Here is a 26431-nt window from a genome sequence, read left to right on the forward strand (position 1 = left end):
GAATTATAGGGGGCTTCCACGTTACTGGTAGTTCAAAGGCTCTGTAAAACCGCTATGGCTCCTCGCACCCCAAAGAAAGACAGAAAACTCTGGTTTCTCAAACCCAAATGCCTCTCTCCCTTCCGAGCCCCAGTGTTCCTAAACCACATTTAGAGTCCACGTTTGGCAGTTCTGTAGTGACGAGAGCCCCCCCTAAGTTACGGGTGCATGTCTCCAGACACTACAATGGCAGTTTGCAATTTACTCAGTAACATCCACCGCTTTTTGTTTCTTGAAAACACCCATGGAGTCAAAAATCGTCACTACAACTGTAGATAAATTTCAAAAAGGGGTATAATTTCCAAAATAAGGTCACTTGAGGGGGGATTCTAATCTTCTAGCACGTGAGGGCTCTGTATATGGAGTCAGCAAACTATTTTAGGAAAATCTGGGCTCCAGGAGGGAAATCTCACTCTGTTCCTCAGAGTCTCGCCAAGCACTGTACAGCCACATATAGGTCATTACCACATTCAGCAGAAATTGTGTGACAAATTTTGGTGCCATTTTTACCTATTTCTCCTTCTGAAAATGTAAAATCTGGGGCTAAAACTAAATTGTGGTAAAAATGTCATTATTTTTTCTTCACTGCCCAATAGTATAAAATCCTGTGACACACCTGTGGTGTCAATATGACCACTGCAACCCTAGATTAATTTATCAAGAGGTGTAGTTTGTAAAATAGGGTGACTTATGAAGAGTTCTGCTGTTCCGGCACCTCAGGGGCTCTCTCAGTGGGTCATGGCATCCACAACAGTCAAATGTGCACTATAATATGGCGCTCCTTCCCTTCTGAGCTTTGCACTGTGCCTGAAAATTATTTCCCGTTTACATGTACGGTATTGGCACACTCAAATTTTAGTGGTAAAAATGGAATTATTCTTTCTTCACCCCCAATAGTTTAAAATTCTGTGAGGCACATGAGGTGTCAATATGATCACTACATCCCTAAATGAATTCATTGGGAAGTGTAATTTGTAAAATGAGGTCACATATGGGGGGAGGTGGGTGTTCTGATGGTCTGGCACTTCAGGGGCTCTGCCAATGCGACATGGCACCCTCTAACTAACCATACCAGCAAAATCTGAATTCCAATTTGGTGCTTCTTCCCTTCTGAGCTTTGCACTGTGCCTTAAAAGTAGTTTTTGACAACATATGGGGTATCCGTGTACTCAGGAGAAATTGCACAACAAATTTTCGGGTCAATTTTCTCCTGCTATCCTTGTGAAAATTAAAAAAAAATTGGAGCTAAAACAGTTTTGTGGGGAAAAAAAATAATTTTCACAAATTAACGTAAAATTCAGTGAGGCAAATGAGGGTTCAACGTGCTCACAATGTCTAGATAAATTCCTTGACTGGTCTAGTTTCAACAATGAGTCACTTGTGGGGGGGTTTACACTGTTTAGGCACACAGGGGCTCTGCAAACAAGACATGACACCCGCACACAATTCCATCAAAGTTTGGGTTCCAAAATGTCACTCCTTCCTTTCCGAGTCCTGCCATGCGCCCAAACAGTACTTTTCCCACACATGTGGGGTATCCGTGTACTTAGGAGAAATTGCACAACACATGGTATGGTGCAATTGCTCCTGTTACCATTGTGAAAATAAAAAAAGGGGCTAAAATAAGATTTTTGTTGGAAAAACGTGATTTATTTTCACAGCTTAATGTTATACACTTTTGCGAAGTACCTGGGGGTTCAAGGTGCTCACGACACATCTAGATAAGTTCCTTAAGGGGTCTACTTTCCAAAATGGGGTCACTTGTGGGAGATTTCCACTGTTTAGACACATCAGGGGCTCTCCAAACGGGAAATGGCATCAGTTTTCAATTCCAGCAAATTTTGCGTTGAAAAGGTCAAATGGCGCTCCTTCCCTTCTGAGCCCTGCCATGTGCCTAAACAGTGCTTTTTCCCCACATATGGGGCATTGGCGTGCTCAGGAGAAATTGCACAACATATTTCGGGGCCCATTTTCTCCTGTTTACTTGTGAAAATAAAGAAATTTGTGTCTAAAATAAAATTTTTGTTAAAAAAGTTAAGTGTTCATTTTTGGGTACTTTCTGTCATACAGAAAATGTGATATGGTCCCTAAAAATAGTTTTGTAAATATTGTTGGAAAGATGAGAAATTGCTGGTTAACTTTTAACTAACTTCCTAACCAAAAAAAAAAAAGTTTCAAAAATTGTGATGTAAAAGTAGGCATGTGGGAAATGTTATTTATTAACTATTTTGGGTGACATTTCTCTGATTTAAGGGCATGAAAAGTAAGTTTGAAAATTGCAACATTTTCACCAAATTTTAATTTTTTTTCACAAATAAATGCAAGTCATAACGAAGAAGTTTAACCACTACCATAAAGTACTATATGTCACGAAACAACAATCTCAATCACCGGGATCCGTTGAAGTGTTTCATAATTATTAATTCAAAGTGACAGTGGTCAGAATTGTAAAATTTGGCTTGGTCATGAAGGTGCAAACAGGCTTGGGTGGTAAAGGGGTTAAATGTGAATGTCTGTCGTTCCAATAGAGAGAAGGATCATGTTGGATTTCAGTGTGCCCGATCCTTTGCTTTAGCAGCAGGACAATAAAAAAGGTAGCTGTATATTCCCCTCTTCCTATAGAAGAGCTTGAAGGACGGACTTGGCAAACGTGCTCGGATAAGGCATTATCTGAATATGCTCGTGTGCTGACCGAGTGTCTTCGAAGTGGTCAAAAAATATGTTCAAGTCCCCTTGGCTGCATGTATTGCAGCTGTTTGACAGCCGCAACGGATGCGGGGATTGCCTAACAAACAGGGAATCCCTGCATGTGTTGTGGCGGTCCAACAGCCGCGAGACATGGAGGCGCGAGGACTCGAACATATTTTTCGACCACTCCGAAGACACTCGGGTAGGACACGAGAATGCTCGGATAACGTTATCTGAGCACGTCCGCTCATCACTAACGGAGAGTCAATAGCTGAAGGCATGTTGCTCACTTTTCATGTTCTGAAAGCTTAAAACAAAAGTGCTCACAGGTACAAAAAGTACAGACTTCATGGAGTGTTGTAGCAGAGTTTATTTCAAACATGGCCTCCCCTGCAGAAAAGCCAGCTGGACACATGCAACAGGAATAGTAGAGTGGATATATAGGGGGGATAGAGGAGAAAGGGGCAGAAAAGAAGGAAAGGGGGTGCTGGGAGGAAGAGAAAAATAAAATAAGAGGAAACACACATACACACACCCACACTACAAAACAGTGCAACAGCGCTACACTGCTGCAGTAATAGAATTACAGACATTAAAACCGGTGGGAAATACCCATGAGCCCGCCAAACCCACCCGCCTTCCCCCCAACCCACCATGTAGCTTTGGTACAGTCATAATAAGCCCCTCCCACCCATTTAATAACTCTTGGCTCCACCCTCCAATAGGAAGGAGGCAGTCAACAAATTGATCTGGCATTTAATTAACGGATAATGCATTAAAACTGCATCTATAGACCCATTTATGAGTTGTCCTGAAGACACGCAGAACATTGATCAACTCTGTAGCCGAGACCATGCACGGCACAAAAAAAAAGTACAAAAAAAAACAAAAACATCCCGCACCGGACCTCCGCGCCTACCGACATCCTCTGCACTCTTCTCACTTTCACGCGCAATCAACTCTGGCAGCACCAGCCAAAGGAACCATGATGTTCCCGTCCCTCGTTGCACTTGCATTTTTCCGATCTCCTCTTCTGGGGCGTTTTAAAGAAATGCCCACGATTCCAATAACTTTCATCTGTACCCATCTGTCCACACGGAGGTACTGTGAAGGGTCAGTCTAAAATAGTTTTGTTTTTTTTGTTTTTTAAGTCCAAAGCTTTTTTTTTCCCACTCCCTCACCTTGCGACAAGCATGAATATACAAGTCATTGTTGGTTCATCCATGTCATCCTGAGCTAGCAGAGGTCGGCGCCAGGAACCGCTCCTCTACCCAATTCTTAGTCTTTGTGGTGGAAGCACCAAGAGTCTTTTTTTGTTTTTTTTCTTCCCCCTCAAATCTACCATTATCTTAAGCAGAGACACTTATAAATAGATATCTTCACAGCATATTACAGTGCACCACATCTACCCGCAGCAAGTCTCCAAAAGTTGCTCAGCTTCCGTTGAGCACGTGCTGTGCACTTCTTGCTCTGCGCAAGCCTGCGGAGATACGTTTCCGAACAAAAGCTGGAGACCATTGAAAGGCTACTTGATTAAACCTGTGCATATGACAGCCATATCTAATAGGGATAAAAGCTTAACAGGTACTTCATAAATAAGAGGAAAGGACACCAAGTCTGAGATGACCGTCCATTAAAAACAGCAGAGAAGACCTTCTTCAGCTAATCCTAAAGGCCCAATGTTATGGTCAGAAGCAAAGTCTCTTTCCAAACTCTTCGGCGTGGTCTTCTAAAAATATGTAAATATTAAAATAGTACTTTCGGTGCAACGGAAAAGGAAGAGAAAAATAAAAATATCCATTGATTGGAGTTCATTCATCTAAAAAGAGGCTCGGTGGTGATGGTGCGACTCCACAACATGCTAAAAACTTTCATAATTAAATAAATAGAGACTTTCCCCAGTCGTAGGAAATAACAACCTTACCCAGGAACAGATAAATAGGCTTCCATATATCTTAAAAATTGTAAAAGCAAAAAAAAAAAACAAAAAACGTTTTAGTTCATAAAACACAACAAAAAAGGCGTTGTGTTCTGACGTACGTAGTTCCACAAGTGGGGCGGGAGGTCTTGAGCGAAGCCTCCAACTCTGATGCAGAGTCCCTAAAAAATGAAGGACAGTAACATCTTGATCGATGAAATCTCATAATATAAAGGGGATTCCTCACCCCAGGTGTTGGGATAGGTCGAAATGGGGAAAAAATAAAAATAAAAATAAAATATATATATATATATATATTTCCAACTGATATAGATGGATAGGAAGAGGGAGCCTACCTCCCCTTACAGGAAGAATGTTCAGAAGAATCCCCGATACACCACATAATATACGATTATCCATTTTTGAGTCTCAAAGCCATGTCTGCAGAGATGATGTCGGGGAGGGGGCAATCCTCCCCTCCCACGCCAGATGCTACCTGCTGAAAAAAGGTAGATTTTGGGGACTGATGAGAGTGCTGCTTCTAGGAGACTCCGTCTGAGCCATGATACCCTGGAACCAGGAGGCTACGTCGACCTCCTGTGTTTCATACTGACGCAAGAACGGGTGCTCCTGCAAGAGAACAGAGATGCATCGTTGTAATGATAAACGAGTATTTTTTTGGGGAAAAAAAAAAAAAAAGTGCCAAACTTATTTACCCAGTTTTTATAAAACCCTTGTTGTAATGTGCTGCAGATCTAGCAGTTCTCCAAATGCGGAGCTCTGTATAAACTCCACCCACACCACGGATTGGCTGCTTTCTGTGAACACTGCATAGGCAGAAAGCAGTTTATCAGTGGTGTGGGCGGGGTTATACAGAGCTAAACGGAGCTCATAAATATGGACAACGACATGCAGTCCTCTAGTGATAATCTCCTGTTGATAAGGCTGCACAGTGAAAGGCACATCGCTAGAATTAGGCTTACTGATCCTACATTACACTGCTCTCAGATTAAGTTGCAAAAACCTTGCGATAGATTCCCTTTAAAAGGGTATTCCCATCTCCAAGATCCTATCCCAATATGTAGTGGGCGTAATAATATTAACAAATACCTCCAATTAGAAATGTAGAATAGTTTTCTGATTATGTCTCTTTCCTCATGTGCAGGCATTGCAGAACCTTGGGTATCCATGGTTACCACCACTAGCAACTAGCTAACTAACTGTTCAGTATATCAGTGTCCATGGATACCTAAGTTCCTGCAATGCCTGCACATGAGGAAAGAGACATAGCACATGAGAAGAACAATACTACATTTCTATGTCTCTGTCCATGTGCAGGCATTGCAGGACCTTAGGAATCCATGGTCACTGATATACTGACAGTTAGTTAGCTAGTTGCTAGTGGTCGTAACCATGGATACCCAAGGTTCTGCAATGCCTGTACATGAGGAAAAAGACATCGCAAATCAGAAAAACTATGCTACATTTCTAATTGGAGCTATTTGCTAATATTATTACAGCTACTACATAATGGGATAGGATCTTGTAGATGGGAATACCCCTTTATGTGTCAAAGCAACTGGTCTCCATCTCCTATATTGGCAAGAAAAGATGCAAGTGCTGCCGACATGAGTGCCACATCCAAGGAGTCTGCAGTAGAAAGGACTAAACAAGACTCCCTAATCATGGTACGGTTTGGCTGGGAACTGTAGTGTGTACAATACTGATCACTCTACATAAGCAATGTAAAATGCAGCGGGAGAGAAGTTATCTAGGAAATCCAGAAATATTGCAAAGGATTGGTTGGAATCATATAGCAGTTTATTGCCAACACAACACAGAAAACCCATCTAAAATGTAGATTTGGTGCCCTAGAATTATTCCTCTATTTTCATTTTACCACCAAATGGCACACAACGCCGGAGTCGCACTCACCAGAAGCTTATTGTACTTTGGCCTCTTTCGGTGATCTTTAGTAAGACTGCGAAAAAAAATACTGTAATTAGCACCAAATAACTGGTAATAATAGATTTGCATCCACAGGGAACATTTCTCAGCAGAATAACCCCTTGCCTCCACAGCTTTCATTTATCCTCCCCCTCTTCCAAGAGCCATAACTTTGAGGGCTTGATTTTTGAGGGACGAGTAAAAGTTTTGGATGTCACCATCTATTTTACCATACAAATGTGACAAGAAAAAAAAAAAAAAAGTAAAAAAAAAAAAATTAAATACTGCAATTCCACTATTTTTTTCTTTGGGGTTTTACAACCATTTGTTTTATCAGAAAAAAAAACCTACTTGGCATTACAATTTATCGGGTCAGTATGAATATTGCGATATCAAGTTTATATAGATTATTTCTTATTTTAATGGTGGGAAAAAAAAAAAAACTTTGTAAAAAATAAATTTCAGTTTGTGTCCATTCCTCCATGATCTGTAAATTATTTATTTTTCAGCTGATTGAGCTGTGTATAGGTTTCCTGGCTGTTTCAATTATAAATTTGGGATAGATACAACACTAATTTTTATTTTAATTTTATTTTTTATTACTTTGGGTGGTGTGTTGAAAACAAAACTAAAAAAAAAAAAAAAAAAAAAAAAAAAAAAAGGTTCATTCTATAATTTTTTTAACCCCTTCCCGACCTGTGACACAGCGTATGCGTCATGAAAGTCTGTGCCTTCCCGACCTGTGACGCATATGCTGTGTCACAGAATGATCGCGTCCCTGCAGATCGGGTGAAGGGGTTAACTCCGATTTCACCCGATCTGCAGAGACAGGGGGAGTGGTGCTTCAGCCCAGGGGGGGTGGCTTCACCCCCCCGTGGCTACGATCGCTCTGATTGGCTGTTGAAAGTGAAACTGCCAATCAGAGCGATTTGTAATATTTCACCCAAAAAAACGGTGAAATATTACAATCCAGCCATGGCCGATGCTGCAATATCATCGGCCATGGCTGGAAAACCTAATCTGCCCCCACCCCACCCATCGCCCCCCCAGTGCTCCGGTGCGCGGTCCGCCCCCCTAATAAGTTCTGTCCGCTCCTCCGTCCTCCTGTACGCTCCCCCCGTGCTCCGGTGCCCCCTCCCTGTGCTCCGGTCCCCCCCCCCTGTGCTCCGGTCCCCCCCCCGTGATCCGATCACCCCCCCTTCATACTTACCGGGCCTCCCGATGTCCGTCCGGCTTCTCCATGGGCGCCGCCATCTTCCAATATGGCGGGCGCCTGCGCACTGCGCCCGCAGAGTCTGCCGGCTGGCAGATTCATTTCAGAAGTATTTTGATCACTGCGATATAGCCTATCGCAGTGATCAAAATGAAAAAAAAGTAAATGACCCCCCTTTATCACCCCCATAGGGACAATAATAAAAATAAATAAAATATATATTTTTTTTTTCTGCTAGGGTTAGGGTTAGAACTAGGGTTAGAATTAGGGTTAGAATTAGGGGTAGGGTTAGGGTTAGGGGTAGGGTTAGGGCATGTGCACACAGTGCGGATTTGGCTGCGAATCCGCAGCGGATTGCCGCGGATCCGCAGCAGATCGGCCGCAGATCCGCAGCGGATCGGCCGCGGATCCGCAGCGGATCGGCCGCGGATCCGCAGCAGTTTGGCCGCGGATCCGCAGCGGATTGGCCGCTAAGAATTCGTAGCAGTTTTCCATCAGGTTTACAGTACCATGTACACCTATGGAAAACCAAATCTGCTGTGCCCATGGTGCGGAAAATACCGTGCGGAAACGCTGTGTATTTTCCGCAGCATGTCAATTTTGTGTGGATTCCGCAGCGTTTTACACCTGTTCCTCAATAGGAATCCGCAGGTGAAATCCGCACAAAAAAACACTGGAAATCCGCTGTAAATCCGTAGGTAAAACGCAGTGCCTTTTACCTGCGGATTTTTCAAAAATGGTGCGGAAAAATCTCACACGAATCCGCAAAGTGGGCACATAGCCTTAGGGTTAGGGTTGGAATTAGAGTTAGGGTACCGTCTCACAGTGGCACTTTGATCGCTACGACGGTACGATCTGTGACGTTCCAGGGATATCCATACGATATCGCTGTGTCTGACACGCAGCAGCGATCAGGGACCCTGCTGAGAATCGTACGTCGTAGCAGATCGTTTGGAACTTTCTTTCGTCGCTGGATCTCCCGCTGTCATCGCTGGATCGTTGTGTGTGACAGCTATCCAGCGATGCGTTCACTTGTAACCAGGGTAAACATCGGGTTACTAAGCGCAGGGCCGCGCTTAGTAACTCGATGTTTACCGTGGTTACCAGCGTAAAAGTAAAAAAAAAAAAAAAAAAAAACGTACATACTCACATTTCGGTGTCCTTCAGGTCCCTTGCCGTCTGCTTCCCGCTCTGACTGTCTGCCGGCCGGAAAGTGAGAGCACAGCACAGCAGTGACGTCACCGCTGCGCTCTGCTCTCACTGTACGGCGGCACTCAGTCAGAGTGGGAAGCAGACAGCAAGGGACCTGAAGGACACCAAAATGTGAGTATGTACGTTTTTTTTTTTACTTTTACGCTGGTAACCACGGTAAACATCGGGTTACTAAGCGCGGCCCTGCGCTTAGTAACCCGATGTTTACCCTGGTTACCCGGGACCTTGGCATCGTTGGTCGCTGGAGAGCGGTCTGTGTGACAGCTCCCCAGCGACCACACAATGACTTTCCAACGATCACGGCCAGGTCGTATCGCTGGTCGTGATCGTTGGTAAATCGTTATGTGAGACGGTACCCTTAGGGTTGGAATTAGGGCTAGGGTTGGAAATAGGGTTAAGATTAGGCTTGTGGTTAGGGTTAAGGATAGGGTTAGGGTTGTGTTGGGGTTACAGTTGTGGGTAGGGTTGGGATTAGGGTTAGGATTAGGGTTGGATTTAGGGTTACGGGTGTGTTGGGGTTAGGGTTGTGGTTAGGGGTGTGTTGGGGTTAGGGTTGTGATTAGGGTTATGGCTACAGTTGGGATTAGGGTTAGGGGTGTGTTGGGGTTAGTGTTGAAGTTAGAATTGAGGGGTTTCCACTGTTTAGGCACATCAGGGGTCTCCAAACGCAACATGGCGCCACCAATGATTCCAGCCAATCTTGCGTTCAAAAAGTCAAATGGTGCGCCCTCCCTTCCAAGCCCCGACGTGCGCCCAAACAGTGGTTTACCCCCACATATGGGATACCAGCGTACTCAGGACAAACTGGGCAACAACTATTGGGGTCCAATTTCTCCTGTTACCCTTGCAAAAATAAAAAAATACTTGCTAAAACATAATTTTGAGGAAAGAACAATTATTTTTTATTTTCACGGCTCTACGTTATAAACTTATGTGAAACACTTGGGGGTTGAAAGTGCTCACCACACATCTAGATAAGATCCTTTTGGGGTCTAGTTTCCAAAATGGGGTCACTTGTGGGGTGTTTCTACTGTTTAGGCACATCAGGGGCTCTGCAAATGCAACGTGACGCCCGCAGACCATTCCATCAAAGTCTGCATTTCAAATGTCACTACTTCCCTTCCGAGCCCTGACGTGCGCCCAAACAGTGGTTTACTCCCACATATGGGGTACCAGCGTACTCACAACAAACTGGGCAACAAATATTGGGGTCCAATTTCTCCTGTTACCCTTGTGAAAATAAACAATTGCTTGCTAAAACATCTTTTTTGAGGAAAGAAAAATGATTTTTTATTTTCACGGCTCTGCGTTGTAAACTTCTGTGAAGCACTTGGGGGTTGAACGTGCTCACCACACATCTAGATAAGTTCCTTGGGGGGTCTAGTTTCCAAAATGGGGTCACTTGTGGGGGGTTTCTACTGTTTAGGCACATCAGGGGCTCTGCAAACATAACATGATTCCCGCAGACCATTCCATCAAAGTCTGCATTCCAAACCGTCACTACTTCCCTTCCGAGCCCCGCCATGTGCCCAAACAGTGGTTTACCCCCACATATGGGGTATCAGCGTACTCAGGAGAAACTGGACAACAACTTTTGGGGTCCGATTTTTCCTGTTACCCTTGGGAAAATTAAAAAATTCTGGGCTAAAAAAATATTTTTGAGGAAAGAAAACACATTTTTTATTTTCACGTCTCTGCGTTATAAACTTCTGTGAAGCACTTGGGGGTTCAAAGTGCTCACCACACATCTAGATAAGTTCCCTTGGGGGTCTAGTTTCCAAAGTGGGGTCAATTGTGGGGAGTTCCTACTGTTTAGGCACATCAGGGGCTCTGCAAACGCAACGTGACGCCCGCAGAGCATTCCATTAAAGTCTGCATTTCAAAACGTCACTACTTCCCTTCCGCTCCCCGATGTGTGCCAAAACAGTGGTTTACCCCCACATATGGGGTATCAGCGTACTCAGGAGAAACTGCACAACAACTTTTGGGGTCCAATTTCTCCTGTTACCCTTGGGAAAATAAAAAATTGTGGGTTAAAAAATCACTTTTGAGGAAAGAAAAATAATTTTATATTTTCATGGCTCTGCGTTATAAACTTCTGTGAAGCACTTGAGGGTTCAAAGTGCTCACCACACATCTAGATTAGTTCCTTGGGAGGTCTAGTTTCCAAAATGGGGTCACTTGTGTGGGAGCTCCAATGTTTAGGCACACAGGGGCTCTCCAAACGCGACATGGTGTCCGCTAATGATTGGAGCTAATTTTCCATTCAAAAAGCCAAATGGCGTGCCTTCCCTTCCGAGCCCTGCCGTGCGCCCAAACAGTGGTTTACCCCCACATATGGGGTATCATCGTACTCAGGACAAACTGGACAACAACATTTGGGGTCCAATTTCTCCTATTATCCTTGGGAAAATAAAAAACTCCGGGCTAAAAATCATTTTTGAGGAAAGAAAAATATTTTTTTATTTTCATGGCTCTGCGTTATAAACTTCTGTGAAGCACCTGGGGGTTTTAAGTGCTCACTATACATCTAGATTAGTTCCTTGGGGGGTCTAGTTTCCAAAATGGGGTCACTTGTAGGGGAGCTCTAATGTTTAGGCACACAGGGGCTCTCCGAACGCAACATGGTGTCCACTAACGATTGGAGCTAATTTTCCATTGAAAAAGTCAAATGGCGCGCCTTCCCTTCCAAGCCTTGCCGTGCACCCAAACAGTGGTTTACCCCCACATATGAGGTATCGGCGTACTCAAGAGAAATTGCCCAACAAATTTTAGGATCCATTTTATCCTGTTGCCCATGTGAAAATGAAAAAATTGAGGCTAAAAAATTTTTTTTGTGAAAAAAAAGTACTTTTTCATTTTTTACGGATCAATTTGTGAAGCACCTGAGAGTTTAAAGTGCTCACTATGCATCTAGATAAGTTCCTTGGGGGGTCTAGTTTCCAAAATGGGGTCACATGTGGGGGAGCTTCAATGTTTAGGCACACAGGGTCTCTCCAAACGCGACATGGTGTCCGCTAACGATGGAGATAATTTTTCATTCAAAAAGTCAAATGGCGCGCCTTCCCTTCCGAGCCTTGCCGTGCACCCAAACAGTGGTTTACCCCCACATGTGAGGTATCAGTGTACTCAGGAGAAATTGCCCAATACATTTTAGGATCCATTTTATCCTGCTGCCCATGTGGAAATGAACAAATTGAGGCTAAAAGAAATTTTTTGTGAAAAAAAAAGTACTTTTTCATTTTTACGGATCAATTTGTGAAGCACCTGGGGGATTAAAGTGCTCACTATGCATCTAGATAAGTTCCTTGGGGCGTCTAGTTTCCAAAATGGGGTCACTTGTGGGGGAGCTCCAATGTTTAGGCACACGGGGGCTCTCCAAACGCGACATGGTGTCCGCTAAAGATTGGAGCCAATTTTTCATTGAAAAAGTCAAATGGCGCTCCTTCGCTTCCGAGCCCTGCCGTGCCCACAAACAGTGGTTTACCCCCACATATGAGGTATCAACGTACTCAGGACAAATTGGACAACAACTTTTGTGGTCCAGTTTCTCCTTTTACCCTTGGGAAAATAAAAAAATTGTTGCTAAAAGATCATTTTTGTGACTAAAAAGTTAAATGTTCACTTTTTCCTTCCATGTTGCTTCTGCTGTTGTGAAACACCTGAAGGGTTAATAAACTTCTTGAATGTGGTTTTGAGCACCTTGAGGGGTGCAGTTTTTAGAATGGTGTCACTTTTGGGTATTTTCAGCCATATAGAACCCTCAAACTGACTTCAAATGTGAGGTGGTCCCTAAAAAAAATGGTTTTGTAAATTTTGTTGTAAAAATGAGAAATCACTGGTCAAATTTTAACCCTTATAACTTCCTAGCAAAAAAAAAATTTCTTTCCAAAATTGTGCTGATGTAAAGTAGACATGTGGGAAATGTTATTTATTAACTATTTTGTGTCACATAACTCTCTGGTTTAACAGAATAAAAATTCAAAATGTGAAAATTGCGAAATTTTCAAAATTTTTGCCAAATTTCCGTTTTTTTCACAAATAAACTCAGAAATTATCGACCTAAATTTACCACTAACATGAAGCCCAATATGTCACGAAAAAACAATCTCAGAACCGCAAGGATCCGTTGAAGCGTTCCTGAGTTATTACCTCATAAAGGGACACTGGTCAGAATTGCAAAAAATGGCAAGGTCATTAAGGCCAAAATAGGCTGGGTCATGAAGGGGTTAAGCTAGACTTTTAGGGACGCTGCAATACAAATTGTGTTAAATTTTTGACATTTTTTTTTATTTTTGATGGGGAAAAAGGGTGGTGTGACCCACTGCCCCTAAAATATAAACAATGTAAAAACAAGTGAAAAATGAAAAAGTATTTAAAAATATAAAAATTATACATTTTCAACCCCCTCCCAACCCACAGTAATTTGAATTTTTTTTTTTGTCCCTTTAGGAGATTTAATTAACAGCAGCAATCGAACAGAGCTCAGCTCAAGCCGCTGCTGTCAGGTACAGATGCTGGCTGTGCAATACTGCCAGCATCTACTGCGTATGAAGTGCGCTCATCTCCGGCACCTCCTCCACATACAGTCACCCCCGCAATCACGTATGTGACAATGCGTTAAGGGCAGGGCTGTGGAGTCGGAGCCCATTTTGGTGGAGTCGGAGGTTTGGCTTACCGACTCCACAGCCCTGGTTAAGGGGATAAACATCAAACTATGAGTATTTTGCTGGCGAAACGTATTGCAAAGGCAAAATCCGCCACCTAAATTGACAGGCTGTTGATTGTCAAATCTGCACCACTGCAGATTTTCTCCCAGGCCCTGGATGAGGAGATTTAGGTAAAATTATATCCACAAAACAATACAGTTAGGCCCGGATGCTACAAAGATTAGACCTTTGTCAGCAGAACCTGCTAAATCAACCGATCATCAGACGTCTTACTTACCAGTCTTTGACAAAAGACTGGAAGAGAGGAGAAAAGCCCATATTATGAGGGAGAACTGGAGGTTCTTCTTGAAGGACTTTGGTGAGAACCTCAAAGTCTGTCTTGCAGTTCTTGTAAGGAAACTGTCCTGTTGCCAGCTCCACCTAAGAGACAACAAGCACAATGGATGACGGTGGAGACACAGCAGTCACATTAAATGACCACTTAGGAGAAGTCAAATCTGTGGTTAGATCTCTTGGGACTTCCATCTTACCAATGAGATCCCGAGACTCCACACATCTGCTCGAATGTCATAGTCTGGTTTGGTTGGATCCGGAGGATCAATCCTTTCAGGCTGAGAAGAAAAAGAATTCTAGTAAAAGTCTAAAAATCTACTTTTGTCCATCAATCACTCTCAATCAATAGTCACATGGCTGCAACATGGGGACCCCGATCGCTGGGCTGCACAGATTGTCTTATCGATTTACACAAATCTCAAGAGACCTTACTCTTGCTATTTTCAACCTGCATCTAATCTCCAGAACCGGGCCCTGTTGCACACTGATCTCAATGACTCAATGAAGAGCTGGTTGTCACATTAATATCAAGTGATCAATAGAAAGGAAAAAAAGGGGGAAAAAAAACAAAAACGCACTTCATGTGTAGGATCGAGAGGTAAAGAGATTATATAAAAAAAGGAGATCTAGAGATACAGTTCGCCCAATGTCGGAAAGGAGTTAAATAACAGTTTCTTCCTCTACTAACGCCACTTTTTCAGTTGATCCCTCACCGCCATGTAAGCAGCACAACCCGCACTTCTGGTTTTGGCTTTGGAGTCCACAAGGCGGCCACTTATGCCAAAGTCACAAAGCTTTATCTGCCCGCTGGCATCCAGCAATATATTAGAAGGCTTGACATCCCGGTGTATGACGCCATGCTTCTCCTTCAGATAGAACAAGGCGTTCACAATCTATAAGAGACAAGAATCATCAGATCCAGTTGCCGGCAAGATCTCGCTGGATCCTGAACTAGACACATTGTATCGGGCAGGTTGTGCTCGGTCACCACTCACCGCTACAGTCATCTTTCCTAGGATCCGCTCTGGGATGGGACCCTGAATCCTCTTCTTCAGTTTTTCGGCACACGTCCCCATCAGCTCCATGGCTATGAACACATCTGTCTGTGGGGGCGGGGGAGTACATGTTAGAGGCAAAGATTACAGGATTACTTTCCACAATTATTCTTAAAGGGCATCTGTCAGCAGGTTTTTGTTAATCTGAGAGCAGCATAATGAGTCAGAGGCTCATTCACAGATTCGGTCATACTTGACAGGAAGAACAACACAGCATGGAGCGCTATCCTTTCCATCAACACTACACGGACCAAGACTGCACCTGGCAGACCCCAATATAAAGCAATACCTTCCTTATAGCAGCAGCCTAACCGTGCATGGCCAAATAACGAGCAGCGTTGGCAACGACATCTAAAGTGCTAAATTGATTTTATTCTTCCATCACAAATACAGGGAGGCCATAACGTTTCGACCACAACAACACAGATCTTGAGAAAGACTCATCTATTTGTTGGGGGTCAAAACATTGCCATATGCCTATATATAACTTATAAAGAGCAATAATTGTACTTTAGAAGCCGTCACCAAGTCTGATTATTCGGAATATATTGAGGACTGAGAGTCGCCCTCGTACTGGGGCACCTCCATACTTGGACCCCTTCTGAAGATCGGTGGATTGGTGCTCTCCTGCCTGTGTGTTTGATAATAGTACATGACCACAATACGACATCTTCAGGTTCCTTGATGGTCTCTACTTTCACTTCTGTTCGTACAGACATGTGACTGCTGGAGCCAATCGCTTTGCTCACAGTGCTGGTCAATTGGCTACAGCAGTCACATGACCATACAGCTGGAAGAGGAAGCACAGAGACCGGAGATGGACAGGACAGCGCTGGAAGAGGAGCGGCGGGGAGATCAGTAAAGGTAGCAGGCGTTACTATTATTATTTTAGTGCAGGTCATGTGGGTTTTGAGGGGGAAAAAAAAATAGTAGACAATCCCTTTAAACAAATAAAAATGTGCTAATTATGTCAGATATACGCCTGGTTCAACTGCAAAAAAATAAATACATCAGATTTCTTAAGGCAAACAATGAATAGCTGTAATGGGAAAATGCAGCCATTTTGGCAGATTTTTATCTCGGGTGTATGGCCTGCTCAGCTGTGTGCTCAGACTGGCATCCGCTGCTAACTATCCAGATAGGGATGATCATGTCATGGACATAGAGGACACAAGCAGTTGAAACAGCAGGAGACCTGGCTAGAACAAAGGCTTACATTTGTGATGAAGGTGCCGTAACACTGGACGATGTAGGGGCAGTCGTGGCTCTTCAGTACAACATCCAAGTCCATCAAGATCCTTTTATTCTCTTCCTTGTTACCGGAACGTCGCATTTGCTGAAAACGAGAACCAGAGATATTAGGGCAGTCATGTAATAGACCTACAGAAGACATAACAGGTCCAAAACAGCACAGACCCAGGGTGCCGGGACTAGACCGAGGTCAGTGACCAGACAGCTGTGTGAAGGTTGGGACTGTATGGGAACAAGGGAAGAGTGAGCTCGAGACATCAGATTACAATCCTCCCAATGGCTACCTTCACAGCAATGACATGTCCAGTCTTCTTAAACCTCATCTTCCAGACTTGTCCGCAAGTCCCGCTGCCAATTTCACCCAAATTTTCCAAGTCATTTATATCCGCCTGGTATTTCTAGATTTAAGAAATATCGAACATTAATAAACTGTTCATCATCCGAATAGAAACGGCATACGGCTTCAGTGGTGGTTTTGAGGCCGTGTTACGTGTAAGGACGTGTTCTCGTCTCCTCCCGTCCCTGCCAGCATAGAAGGTGGTGGTGGAAGGACAGGTCCATCATGGTGACAGATCCAGAACCGTTGCAGGACTAAAATGGTCCAGTTTGACAAATTTAAAATTGCATGTCTCTTGAGAAAGAGAGGTAGTCGGGTACATCTAGCTCTCTATTCGTTACTTTGGGAGTTCCGAAAATGGGTGAGCAAGTGTTTAGTCATTTTCAATATCTCCAGAATCTGTCCTTTCCTCAACCCTAAATTAACTAAATTGCTAGTGCCTACCCTCATCATCTCCCACCTCAACTACAGAAATATCCTTCTCTGTGGCCTCCCTGTTAACACTCTCCCACCACTCCAATCTGTCCTTAACTTCTGCTGCCCGACCAATACACCTTTCTCCAGGCTAATCTTCTCTCTGCAAATCCTTTTATTGGCTCCCAACTTCCCAACGTATCCAGTTGAAACTGCTAACAGTGACCTACAAAGCCGTCCACAGTCTGTCTCCTCCATGTATCTCCAAACTAATCTGCCGATATACTTCAATATGCAAACTCCAATCCTCCCAAGACTTCCTTCTCTCCTACACGCTCATACCTTCCTTACCCAATCATCTCCAAGACGCTTCCTGAGTATCCTCCACCCTCTGCAATTCTGCGCCCCAACACGTCCAATTTTCCACCACATACGGAACTTTCAGACGGAACTTGAAAACTCATCTCTTCAAGAAAGATTACAGCCTGCAATGACCCTGTCGCCACCTCACTACCAGCGGAGCTGCCGCAACCTACTGTCTCCGTCCCCATTACCCTATAGACTATAAACCCGCAAGGGCAGGGCCCCTCTTACCTCTGTACCAGTCTGTGATTGTTAGTTTGTTCTCTATATTTTGTATGTATCCCCATTTCACATGTACAGCACCATGGAATCAATGGTGCTCGAAAAATAAACAATAATTTTCAGATATCCCAGAGAAACCAGCAGAGTAAGCCCCTGATACGTGGCCATCTCTCCACTCCTGGAGGAGCAAGTTGGGGCACCATGTTCAAGACCAATGAGTGTCCCCCGCCTTCCGAGGCCACATCTATCAAACACTGAATATCTACTGATAAAGTTAGATATAAGAATAACCCTTCAAAAGCCTTGAGGGTTATAACTAACTTCATAAACGCTTATTGTCAGATACTCTTTATAAATACAGGCAATTTTCTTCTCATTAAAATCGAGCCATTCTTGAGACTAGTACTTTTTTGTTTACAGCTCGCTGCCTTGGAGACCGACCACTGTTGCTAGACAGCAGAACATGCACAGTGCTTACAAGTTCTTTTCTACTGAGCTTGTAAGCACTGTTTTGAAGCTGGCCAGGGTCGCTATAGCGCCTGGTTACCTGCTAATCCCAGCTCCCGGCCAGCTTGATCGCATTGCTAACAAGCCAAACAGCAGCAGTGGTTGGTCTTCTACACCATGAGCTGCGAACAAAAACTACTACTTAGGCCTCTTTCACACTTCAGTTGTTTGGCGTCAGTCTAAAACCGTCATTTTCCTCAAAAAACGGATCCGTTTTTTTTTTCGACGGATGCGTTTTTTCCCCCATAGACTTGCATTAGCGACGGATTGTGACGGATGGTCGTCCGTTCCATCCGTCATGCGACGGATCCGTCAAAATTTAGCGGACGTCATCTAGATATTGACGTTCATCTAGACGTTTTTTGTCTCCGTTGAAATGGCGGATCGCGACGGATCCGTTGCGTCCGTCATTTCATAGAATGGCCACCTATGGGCGACGGATCCGTCGCGATCCGTTTTTTGGCGGATCCGTCGCCCCAATCCGTTTTTTCAAGTTTTTTCAATTGCGCATGCTCCAAAAAGTATATACAACCCCCGAGTAACAGATCCGTCAAAAAAACGGATCCGTTACATCCGTTTTTTCAACAATTGTGACGGATCCGTCGATCCGTCACTTTGTCGGAAGTGACTGACGCCAAACGACTGAAGTGTGAAAGAGGCCTTAACCCCCCTTTCATATATCCCAACTCTTCCTAAGAAACTGTTTCCTACCTTTGAATGACTGGCAGGAGTCTGAGCACACATGCTGAGATCACTGACTTCACTCTCCCCCTCTGAATGGATCCTGACGATGCTTTGGAGCGCCGACATGTGCGGCTAGTCATAAGAAATAATACCACAACACTTATCAGGATCGGCAGAATCCATGCAGAGGAGGATAGTTAAGAATGATGTGAGCATGTGTGCTCAGACTCCTGTCAATCATTAAAAGGTAGCTCCGGCCCATCGGTGTCATCCTTTTGTCATGTCTTCTGATTCCGGTGACTAGATAGTAAGTAACAAAGCAGGAATCAGAAGCAACAAAGGGTTACGTGGCCAACACCGAGATGGCTCATAGAAGCAGGGCATAAAAGTATATTAGAAAAGTGATTGTTAGGAAGAGTTAGGACTTATGGAAGGGGATCAAATAGTACTGGAAAACCCCTTTAATATAACAAGAACGGCTGCAAACTCTTAAGGGAATCAGTCATCGGGTTTTTGCTACGGAATCTGACAGCATGATGTAGGGGTAGAGACCCCGATTACAGCGATGCATCACTTATAAGCCTGCTTGCTGCAGTTGTGATGCAATCGGTTTTCTCTGCTATAGATGTAGCAGTGCTCAGAATGCTGAGCGGTGCAAAACCCCGCCCACATCACTGATTAACTGTGCACAAGCTGCCAGTTGCCAGTCAGCAAGCTGCTAATCAGTGGTGGGGGCAGGGTTACATAGATTAGCTGGACGGGCTTGCAGGTGACACCCAGCTCTCTAGTAATCTTCTGTCTATAAAATACTGATTGTACTGAAACTACAACACAGCCTTGGAAGTGACAACACTGGAATCAGAGTCTTAGCCCCTACATCATGCTGCTCTCAGAGACCGACAGAGACGTACTTGGTTTCAACAGTCATTTTGTGCTGACAGTTCCTTTAAATAGTAAAATCATGATGACCTATTCCCCTAAAATGAACAGCAGGCTGCAAAATGGCTTGGTTTTTACTAAAACTATCAGACAATAGCCATCTACGAAAATGGAAATAAACCTTGAATGGCCAACCAATTTTTACACCTGTGCATTTCAGCAGCCAATTTTTTGTTTTTGCACCACCATGGCTGTATAAAACTTTGTAGGTTGTAATGCCTGCATAAAGAATTTCATACAGGTTAGAAAAAGTTTCTTTTGCCCTCTCTATCACTGCCTTCTCCTTCACCCCCATCAGTGCCCTCTCCACCACCTCCATAATTGATTTTTTCCCCACCACCTCCATTATCGCCTTGTCCCCCACCATCTCCATCATTGCCCTTTCCACCACCACCATCATTGCCTTCTCCCCCACCATTGCCCTTTCCACCACCTCCCTCATTGCTTCCTCTCCCACCACCACCATTACCCTACACACACACACACAGTAGGTGACTATATAAAAGAGGGACGCCAAGATCTGAGTGATTGGCTAATAAGTATATATCCCTCATTCATAACCGCACTCACCTGCCCATCGATGCCTAGATACCCGGTCTGCTTAATTATTTCTTGCAACTTCTGGTCAATTTCAGTGCTGGAAAAAATATCAGGAAAAAGGAATAAAGAGGTTGTGTAAAGTTGTAACTATTCGCATACAATAATAGTCTTCAAGAAAGCCAAAAATATCGAGGAGCAGCAGCTTAAAATCAGATGGGAACTGTGCGTAGCGAAGGCAGAGCGTGTGTCCAATGTTCGGCCATGCGGAGGGCACCTGCTTACTGTCAGATCTTTACTAGCGCTGAGTGAATGTGCTCAGATAAGGTCACCCGAGCACTCCCTGATAACACCATACCCAAGCACGTTCGCCCAGCGCTGATCTTTAAGCATTGGGACTTCTGCTCCAGTTATGTTTCCTATGACAGGCAGACGAATCGATATACGAGTATTGCAGGAAACCTGCCAGCATCAGTACGTCCGATGTGACGCCCACATGACGCCAGTATATAGGAGGCAGTTCGCAGGGCTCCTGTCCATGGTTTTTTTTTTTTTGCCATGATGCATTTGAAAGTATTAAAGGGTTAGTCCCATCTTCATAGATGGATACTGTCAGATTTTATAAATGCAAGCAATTTTGCAGTTTACTGCTTATTAAAATTCTTAGCCATTCTTGAGGTATTAACTTTTCTCTTCAGCTTGTTGCCTAGGAGACAGACCACCGCTGCTAGTCAGTAGAACATGTGCAGTGCTTACAGGATCTTTTCTATTGAGCTTGTAGGGATTGTTTTGAAGCTCTCCTCCGGGGATGCTGGAGGGTGCTGTTACCTTCTGAGCCGGGCCAGCTTTAGCAAAGTGCTTACATGCCAGGCCGCAGCAGTGGTCGGCCTTTTAGTCAACTAAACTGTAAACAGAAAACAAGTGTTATATCTGCAAATGTTAAAAAGCAGTAAACTGCAAAAGGACTAAAGGTACCGTCACACTCAGCGACGCTGCGGCGATATAGACAACGAGCCGACCTAAACTAGATCGCTGGATCGTCGCTGTTTAGGTCGCTGTAGAGACGTCAAACACAGCAACTCTAGAACGATGCAGGAGCGATCCAGTGACGTAACGGCGACTCACTTCTCGTTCTCGCTGGTTGTTAGCTCCATGTCAAACAGCCGGAGTGTACCAACTGGCTAGAAGGAGACGCTGCGACGCCCCCTATGCTCGTTGCTGGCGTCGTTGCTTTTGATGTCAAACATGACGATACACGCCGACCTGGCGACGAAATAAAGTTCTGGACTTCTAGCTCCGACCAGCGATGGCACAGCGGGATCCAGATCGCTGCTGCGTGTCAAACACAACGAGATCGTTGCTGAGTGTGACGGTACCTTAACAATATCCATCATTGGAGGTGGGAACAACCCGTCAATCGCCACACACCTAGCCTGATTGAAAGCCAATCAGTGTCACACCTTCCTGCTGAGATCCCACACTGCTCAGAACAAGCTGCAGCTGTCAGTCAGGTGGGCTTGGTGGAGACTGAATACATCGGACTCATCAGCTCTTACTTTTTAGATGCACTTACAGAAAGCAGGGCTGTGGAGTCGGTAAGCCAAACCACCAACTGACTTCTCTACTCCCCTACCTTCCGACCCCACAGCCCTGCCTGACTGCTGAGCATGTTCATAAAGTACAGAACAGATTCATCTCAGCTCCAACCCCTCAGCCCTGCCTGACTGCTGAGCATGTTCATAAAGTACAGAACAGATTCATCTCAACTAAAAGCCCAGATCCCTAGATCAGGAGCAGAACAGACACTTATAGGACATTTCATAGCTTTCTCAAATTCTTATGAAGACATTTACAGCACATCCTGCATTATACTACTGCGCCCAATTAATTATATATTTTAGGAGTCTGTCTATTTTATACCGAGTCCAACTCCACCAAAATGGACACCGGCTCCACAGCCCTGAAAGGCTTCCAGAATTGCCCAAAAAAGTTTGAACAAGGTGTGGCGAACATGGGTTAGATATCAGCAAACGGAGGAACTCCTCAAGCCCTTAAAAGGGGTATTCCCATCTCCAAGATCCTATCCCAATATGTAGAAGGTGTAACAAGAATAGTAATATTAGCAAATAACTACAATTAGAAATGTAGTATAGTTTTTCTGATTCGCTATGTCTTTTTCCTCATGTGCAGGTATTGCAGGACTTTAGGTATCCATGGTTACGTCCACTGATATAATGACAACTAGTTGCCAGTGGTTGTAGCCATGGATACCTAACGTCTTGCAAATGAGGAAAGAAACATAGTGAATCAGAAGAACTACACTACATTTCTAATTGGAGGTATTTGTGAATAATATTTTAACCACTACTATATATTGGGATAGGATCTTGGAGATGGGAATGCTCTTTTAAAGCTAACATTTCGAGACCTGGTTGAAATAGTGAGTTAAGGTTATGACAAGGATAAGGTTTAACATACTGCATATACTCGAGTATAAGCTGAGTTTTTCAGCACTTTTTTTGTGCTGAAAAGGCTCCACTCGACTTATACACAAGTCATTGTCACAGGAGGCCGGATCTGGCTGCTGTGGCTAAAGACTGTGCTCGCTGCTAAAGAGAAATGGGTATTCACTGCACTGGCAGTGAATATTAATTTCTCTTATAGCGTGCACAGTGTCAGCCATAGCCGCTATCTTCCAGCAGCTGCCGGGCTATCACGAGTGTGTGCTACTTAAGAGTTATGAATATTGACTTCTCTCCACTCCCATAGGCGTGGAGTGAATATTCATTACCTTAATGAGTGGGTACAAGTGATAGCCCAGCCGCTGGAGCTGCAAGAAGCGGAACAAGATGCAGCGAGGTCGCACAGGGAAGGTAAGTAGAATTTTTTTTTTATGCTTTTTTCATGGGGGTCATGCATACCGGGATAGGGATGAGGAGTCCTATGCATACCAGGATAGGGATGAGAAGCCATACATACCAGGATAGGGATGAGGAGCCATGTATACCAGGATAGGGATGAGGAGCCATACATACCAGGATAGGGATGAGGAGCCATGTATACCAGGATAGGGATGAGGAGCCATGTATACCAGGATAGGGATGAGGAGCCATACATACCAGGATAGGGATGAGAAGCCATACATACCAGGATAGGGATGAGAAGCCATACATACCAGGATAGGGATGAGGAGCCATGTATACCAGGATAGGGATGAGGAGCCATGTATACCAGGATAGGGATGAGGAGCCATACATACCAGGATAGGGATGAGGAGCCATACATACCAGGATAGGGATGAGGAGCCATACATACCAGGATAGGGATGAGGAGCCATACATACCAGGATAGGGATGAGGAGCCATACATACCAGGATAGGGATGAGGAGCCATACATACCAGGATAGGGATGAGAAGCCATACATACCAGGATAGGGATGAGGAGCCATGTATACCAGGATAGGGATGAGGAGCCATACATACCAGGATAGGGATGAGGAGCCATACATACCAGGATAGGGATGAGGAGCCATACATACCAGGATAGGGATGAGGAGCCATGTATACCAGGATAGGGATGAGGAGCCATGTATACCAGGATAGGGATGAGGAGCCATGTATACCAGGATAGGGATGAGGAGCCATGTATACCAGGATAGGGATGAGGAGCCATGTATACCAGGATAGGGATGAGGAGCCATGTATACCAGGATAGGGATGAGGAGCCATACATACCAGGATAGGGATGAGAAGCCATACATACCAGGATATGGATGAGAAGCCATACATACCAGGATAGGGATGAGGAGCCATGTATACCAGGATAGGGATGAGGAGCCATGTATACCAGGATAGGGATGAGGAGCCATGCACACCAGGATAGGGATGAGGGAACAATGCATACCAGGATAGGGATGAGGAGCCATACATACCAGGATAGGGATGAGAAGCCATACATACCAGGATATGGATGAGAAGCCATACATACCAGGATAGGGATGAGGAGCCATACATACCAGGATAGGGATGAGAAGCCATACATACCAGGATAGGGATGAGGAGCCATGTATACCAGGATAGGGATGAGGAGCCATACATACCAGGATAGGGATGAGGAGCCATACATACCAGGATAGGGATGAGGAGCCATACATACCAGGATAGGGATGAGGAGCCATGTATACCAGGATAGGGATGAGGAGCCATGTATACCAGGATAGGGATGAGGAGCCATGTATACCAGGATAGGGATGAGGAGCCATGTATACCAGGATAGGGATGAGGAGCCATGTATACCAGGATAGGGATGAGGAGCCATACATACCAGGATAGGGATGAGAAGCCATACATACCAGGATAGGGATGAGGAGCCATGTATACCAGGATAGGGATGAGGAGCCATGTATACCAGGATAGGGATGAGGAGCCATGCACACCAGGATAGGGATGAGGGAACAATGCATACCAGGATAGGGATGAGGAGCCATACATACCAGGATAGGGATGAGAAGCCATACATACCAGGATATGGATGAGAAGCCATACATACCAGGATAGGGATGAGGAGCCATGTATACCAGGATAGGGATGAGGAGCCATGTATACCAGGATAGGGATGAGGAGCCATGCACACCAGGATAGGGATGAGGGAACAATGCATACCCGGCTTATACTCGAGTTAATACGTTTTCCCAGTTTTTAGTGTCAAAATTAGGTGCCTCGGCTTGTACACAAGTATATACGGTACATTGAATTCTGAAATTAGACCATGAATCAAGCAAGTTCGGTTAATCTTTACATTTTTTATTTGCATGATTTATATAAATTTCTTTCGAGTGATGATGTAATTATGTAACCCATGAACTGTACAATGTATGAAGCCAGATTCATCTTCAACATGTTATTGTTACATTTCTTAATATTCAGGAGAGACTGCTAGGATTTAAAATGCCATTATGTTGTTGCTCTGTGTGATATTACCTTTTCAAGAAAACAAGTTAAAAAAATATAGAAAGGCCTCCAGTGTGATGATTTCCTAAGCATCTAGAGAAGCCCTGTTAATGAGGTTCTACACTACTAGGACAACCCCTTCTCGATCTGACTGGTGCCAATAAAATAATAACACCTATACTCCACTCCCATGCCGGCACCGTTCCAGCCATGTCGACACTTGCGTGGTTGTTAGGACACGTGGTGCCCAGAGCCCAATCAATGCTGGTGTGACTGTCCCAGTCTTCGGACAAATGGATCATCAAGATGAAGCCAGGGCTGCAGCGGCTCTATGACTTCCCAAGGACGTTCGACTTGTCAGAAGACTTGGACGGACAGGAGTGCCATCGCTGATTGGGTGAAGGGCACCACGTGTCATAACCACACGAGAGCCTCAAGAACGCGAACTGGAACCATGCCAGCACGGTAGGCGAGTGTTTTATGCTTCATTGGCGCCAAACATTCAGATCGAGAAACGGGTGTCCCAGTAGAGGACAACCACCTTCAAGGTCCTGATGTGGATCAGACGAGGCTTGTAAAGCATGGATTACACAGTTACAGCACAGTTTGCCAGGGTGGACACTTACCTCTCCAGGCTGCGCTGTGTCAGGTAGTTGGTTTGTGGCAGGCTGAGCATATTCCGTGGCCGGACTGGCAATGAAGTATGATGGTGTGTGGGGTTGTCAAGACGAGTGTGTCCATCATTGGCTAGAGGAAGTTGTAAGGCTGCACAAAAAAGGGGTAGAGGCCGGTATGTAGAAGAGGGCGAAAGACTGGCCAACGAAGAAAAGCATTGAGCAACAGCAAAAGTCCTTGATACCCTGTGTGCGCCACCCCCTGGTATACTCTACTTTCCCTATACCGATGCACCCATTAGTTTGGTTATACCCCATGCAATATGCCTACGCAGATCTTCGTACTTGCTCTTTAACCCTTTCCCACCTCCTCTCTGGTTGTTAGGCTCTTCTGAGCTCATGCTCCATACAAAGCCTACATGCTGTGTCCACAACGCATGCAACATTCCCCCTTCCATGCACAAAGACAGGTGGTAGAGCAATGCCAAGCCTGGGCAGCGGAGGGAACGACAGACCAAATGTATACGAAAGGGTCAGA

General features: G+C 44.6%; 1 protein-coding gene across 2 annotated transcripts in view; it reads right to left on the reverse strand.

Moving 5' to 3' along the window:
- Window positions 1-3079: 3079 nt before the first annotated feature.
- MAP2K7 (mitogen-activated protein kinase kinase 7) overlaps window positions 3080-26431 on the reverse strand; it is a 31924-nt gene continuing 8572 nt past the window's right edge. For both annotated transcript variants that reach the window (XM_077262490.1, XM_077262489.1), the window contains 10 exons: window positions 25906-26044; window positions 20363-20429; window positions 16611-16724; window positions 16292-16411; window positions 15016-15123; window positions 14734-14913; window positions 14218-14298; window positions 13965-14107; window positions 6581-6626; window positions 3080-5275 (listed from right to left, as the gene is read on the reverse strand). In XM_077262490.1, the coding sequence (XP_077118605.1) occupies window positions 5138-5275; window positions 6581-6626; window positions 13965-14107; window positions 14218-14298; window positions 14734-14913; window positions 15016-15123; window positions 16292-16411; window positions 16611-16724; window positions 20363-20429; window positions 25906-26044 (1136 nt within the window). In that variant the 3' untranslated portion in view covers window positions 3080-5137. The remainder of the gene's footprint in view (window positions 5276-6580; window positions 6627-13964; window positions 14108-14217; window positions 14299-14733; window positions 14914-15015; window positions 15124-16291; window positions 16412-16610; window positions 16725-20362; window positions 20430-25905; window positions 26045-26431) is intronic.

The sequence above is a fragment of the Ranitomeya variabilis genome, chromosome 5 (assembly GCF_051348905.1).
Source record: "Ranitomeya variabilis isolate aRanVar5 chromosome 5, aRanVar5.hap1, whole genome shotgun sequence".
Classification (NCBI taxonomy): Eukaryota; Metazoa; Chordata; class Amphibia; order Anura; family Dendrobatidae; genus Ranitomeya; species Ranitomeya variabilis.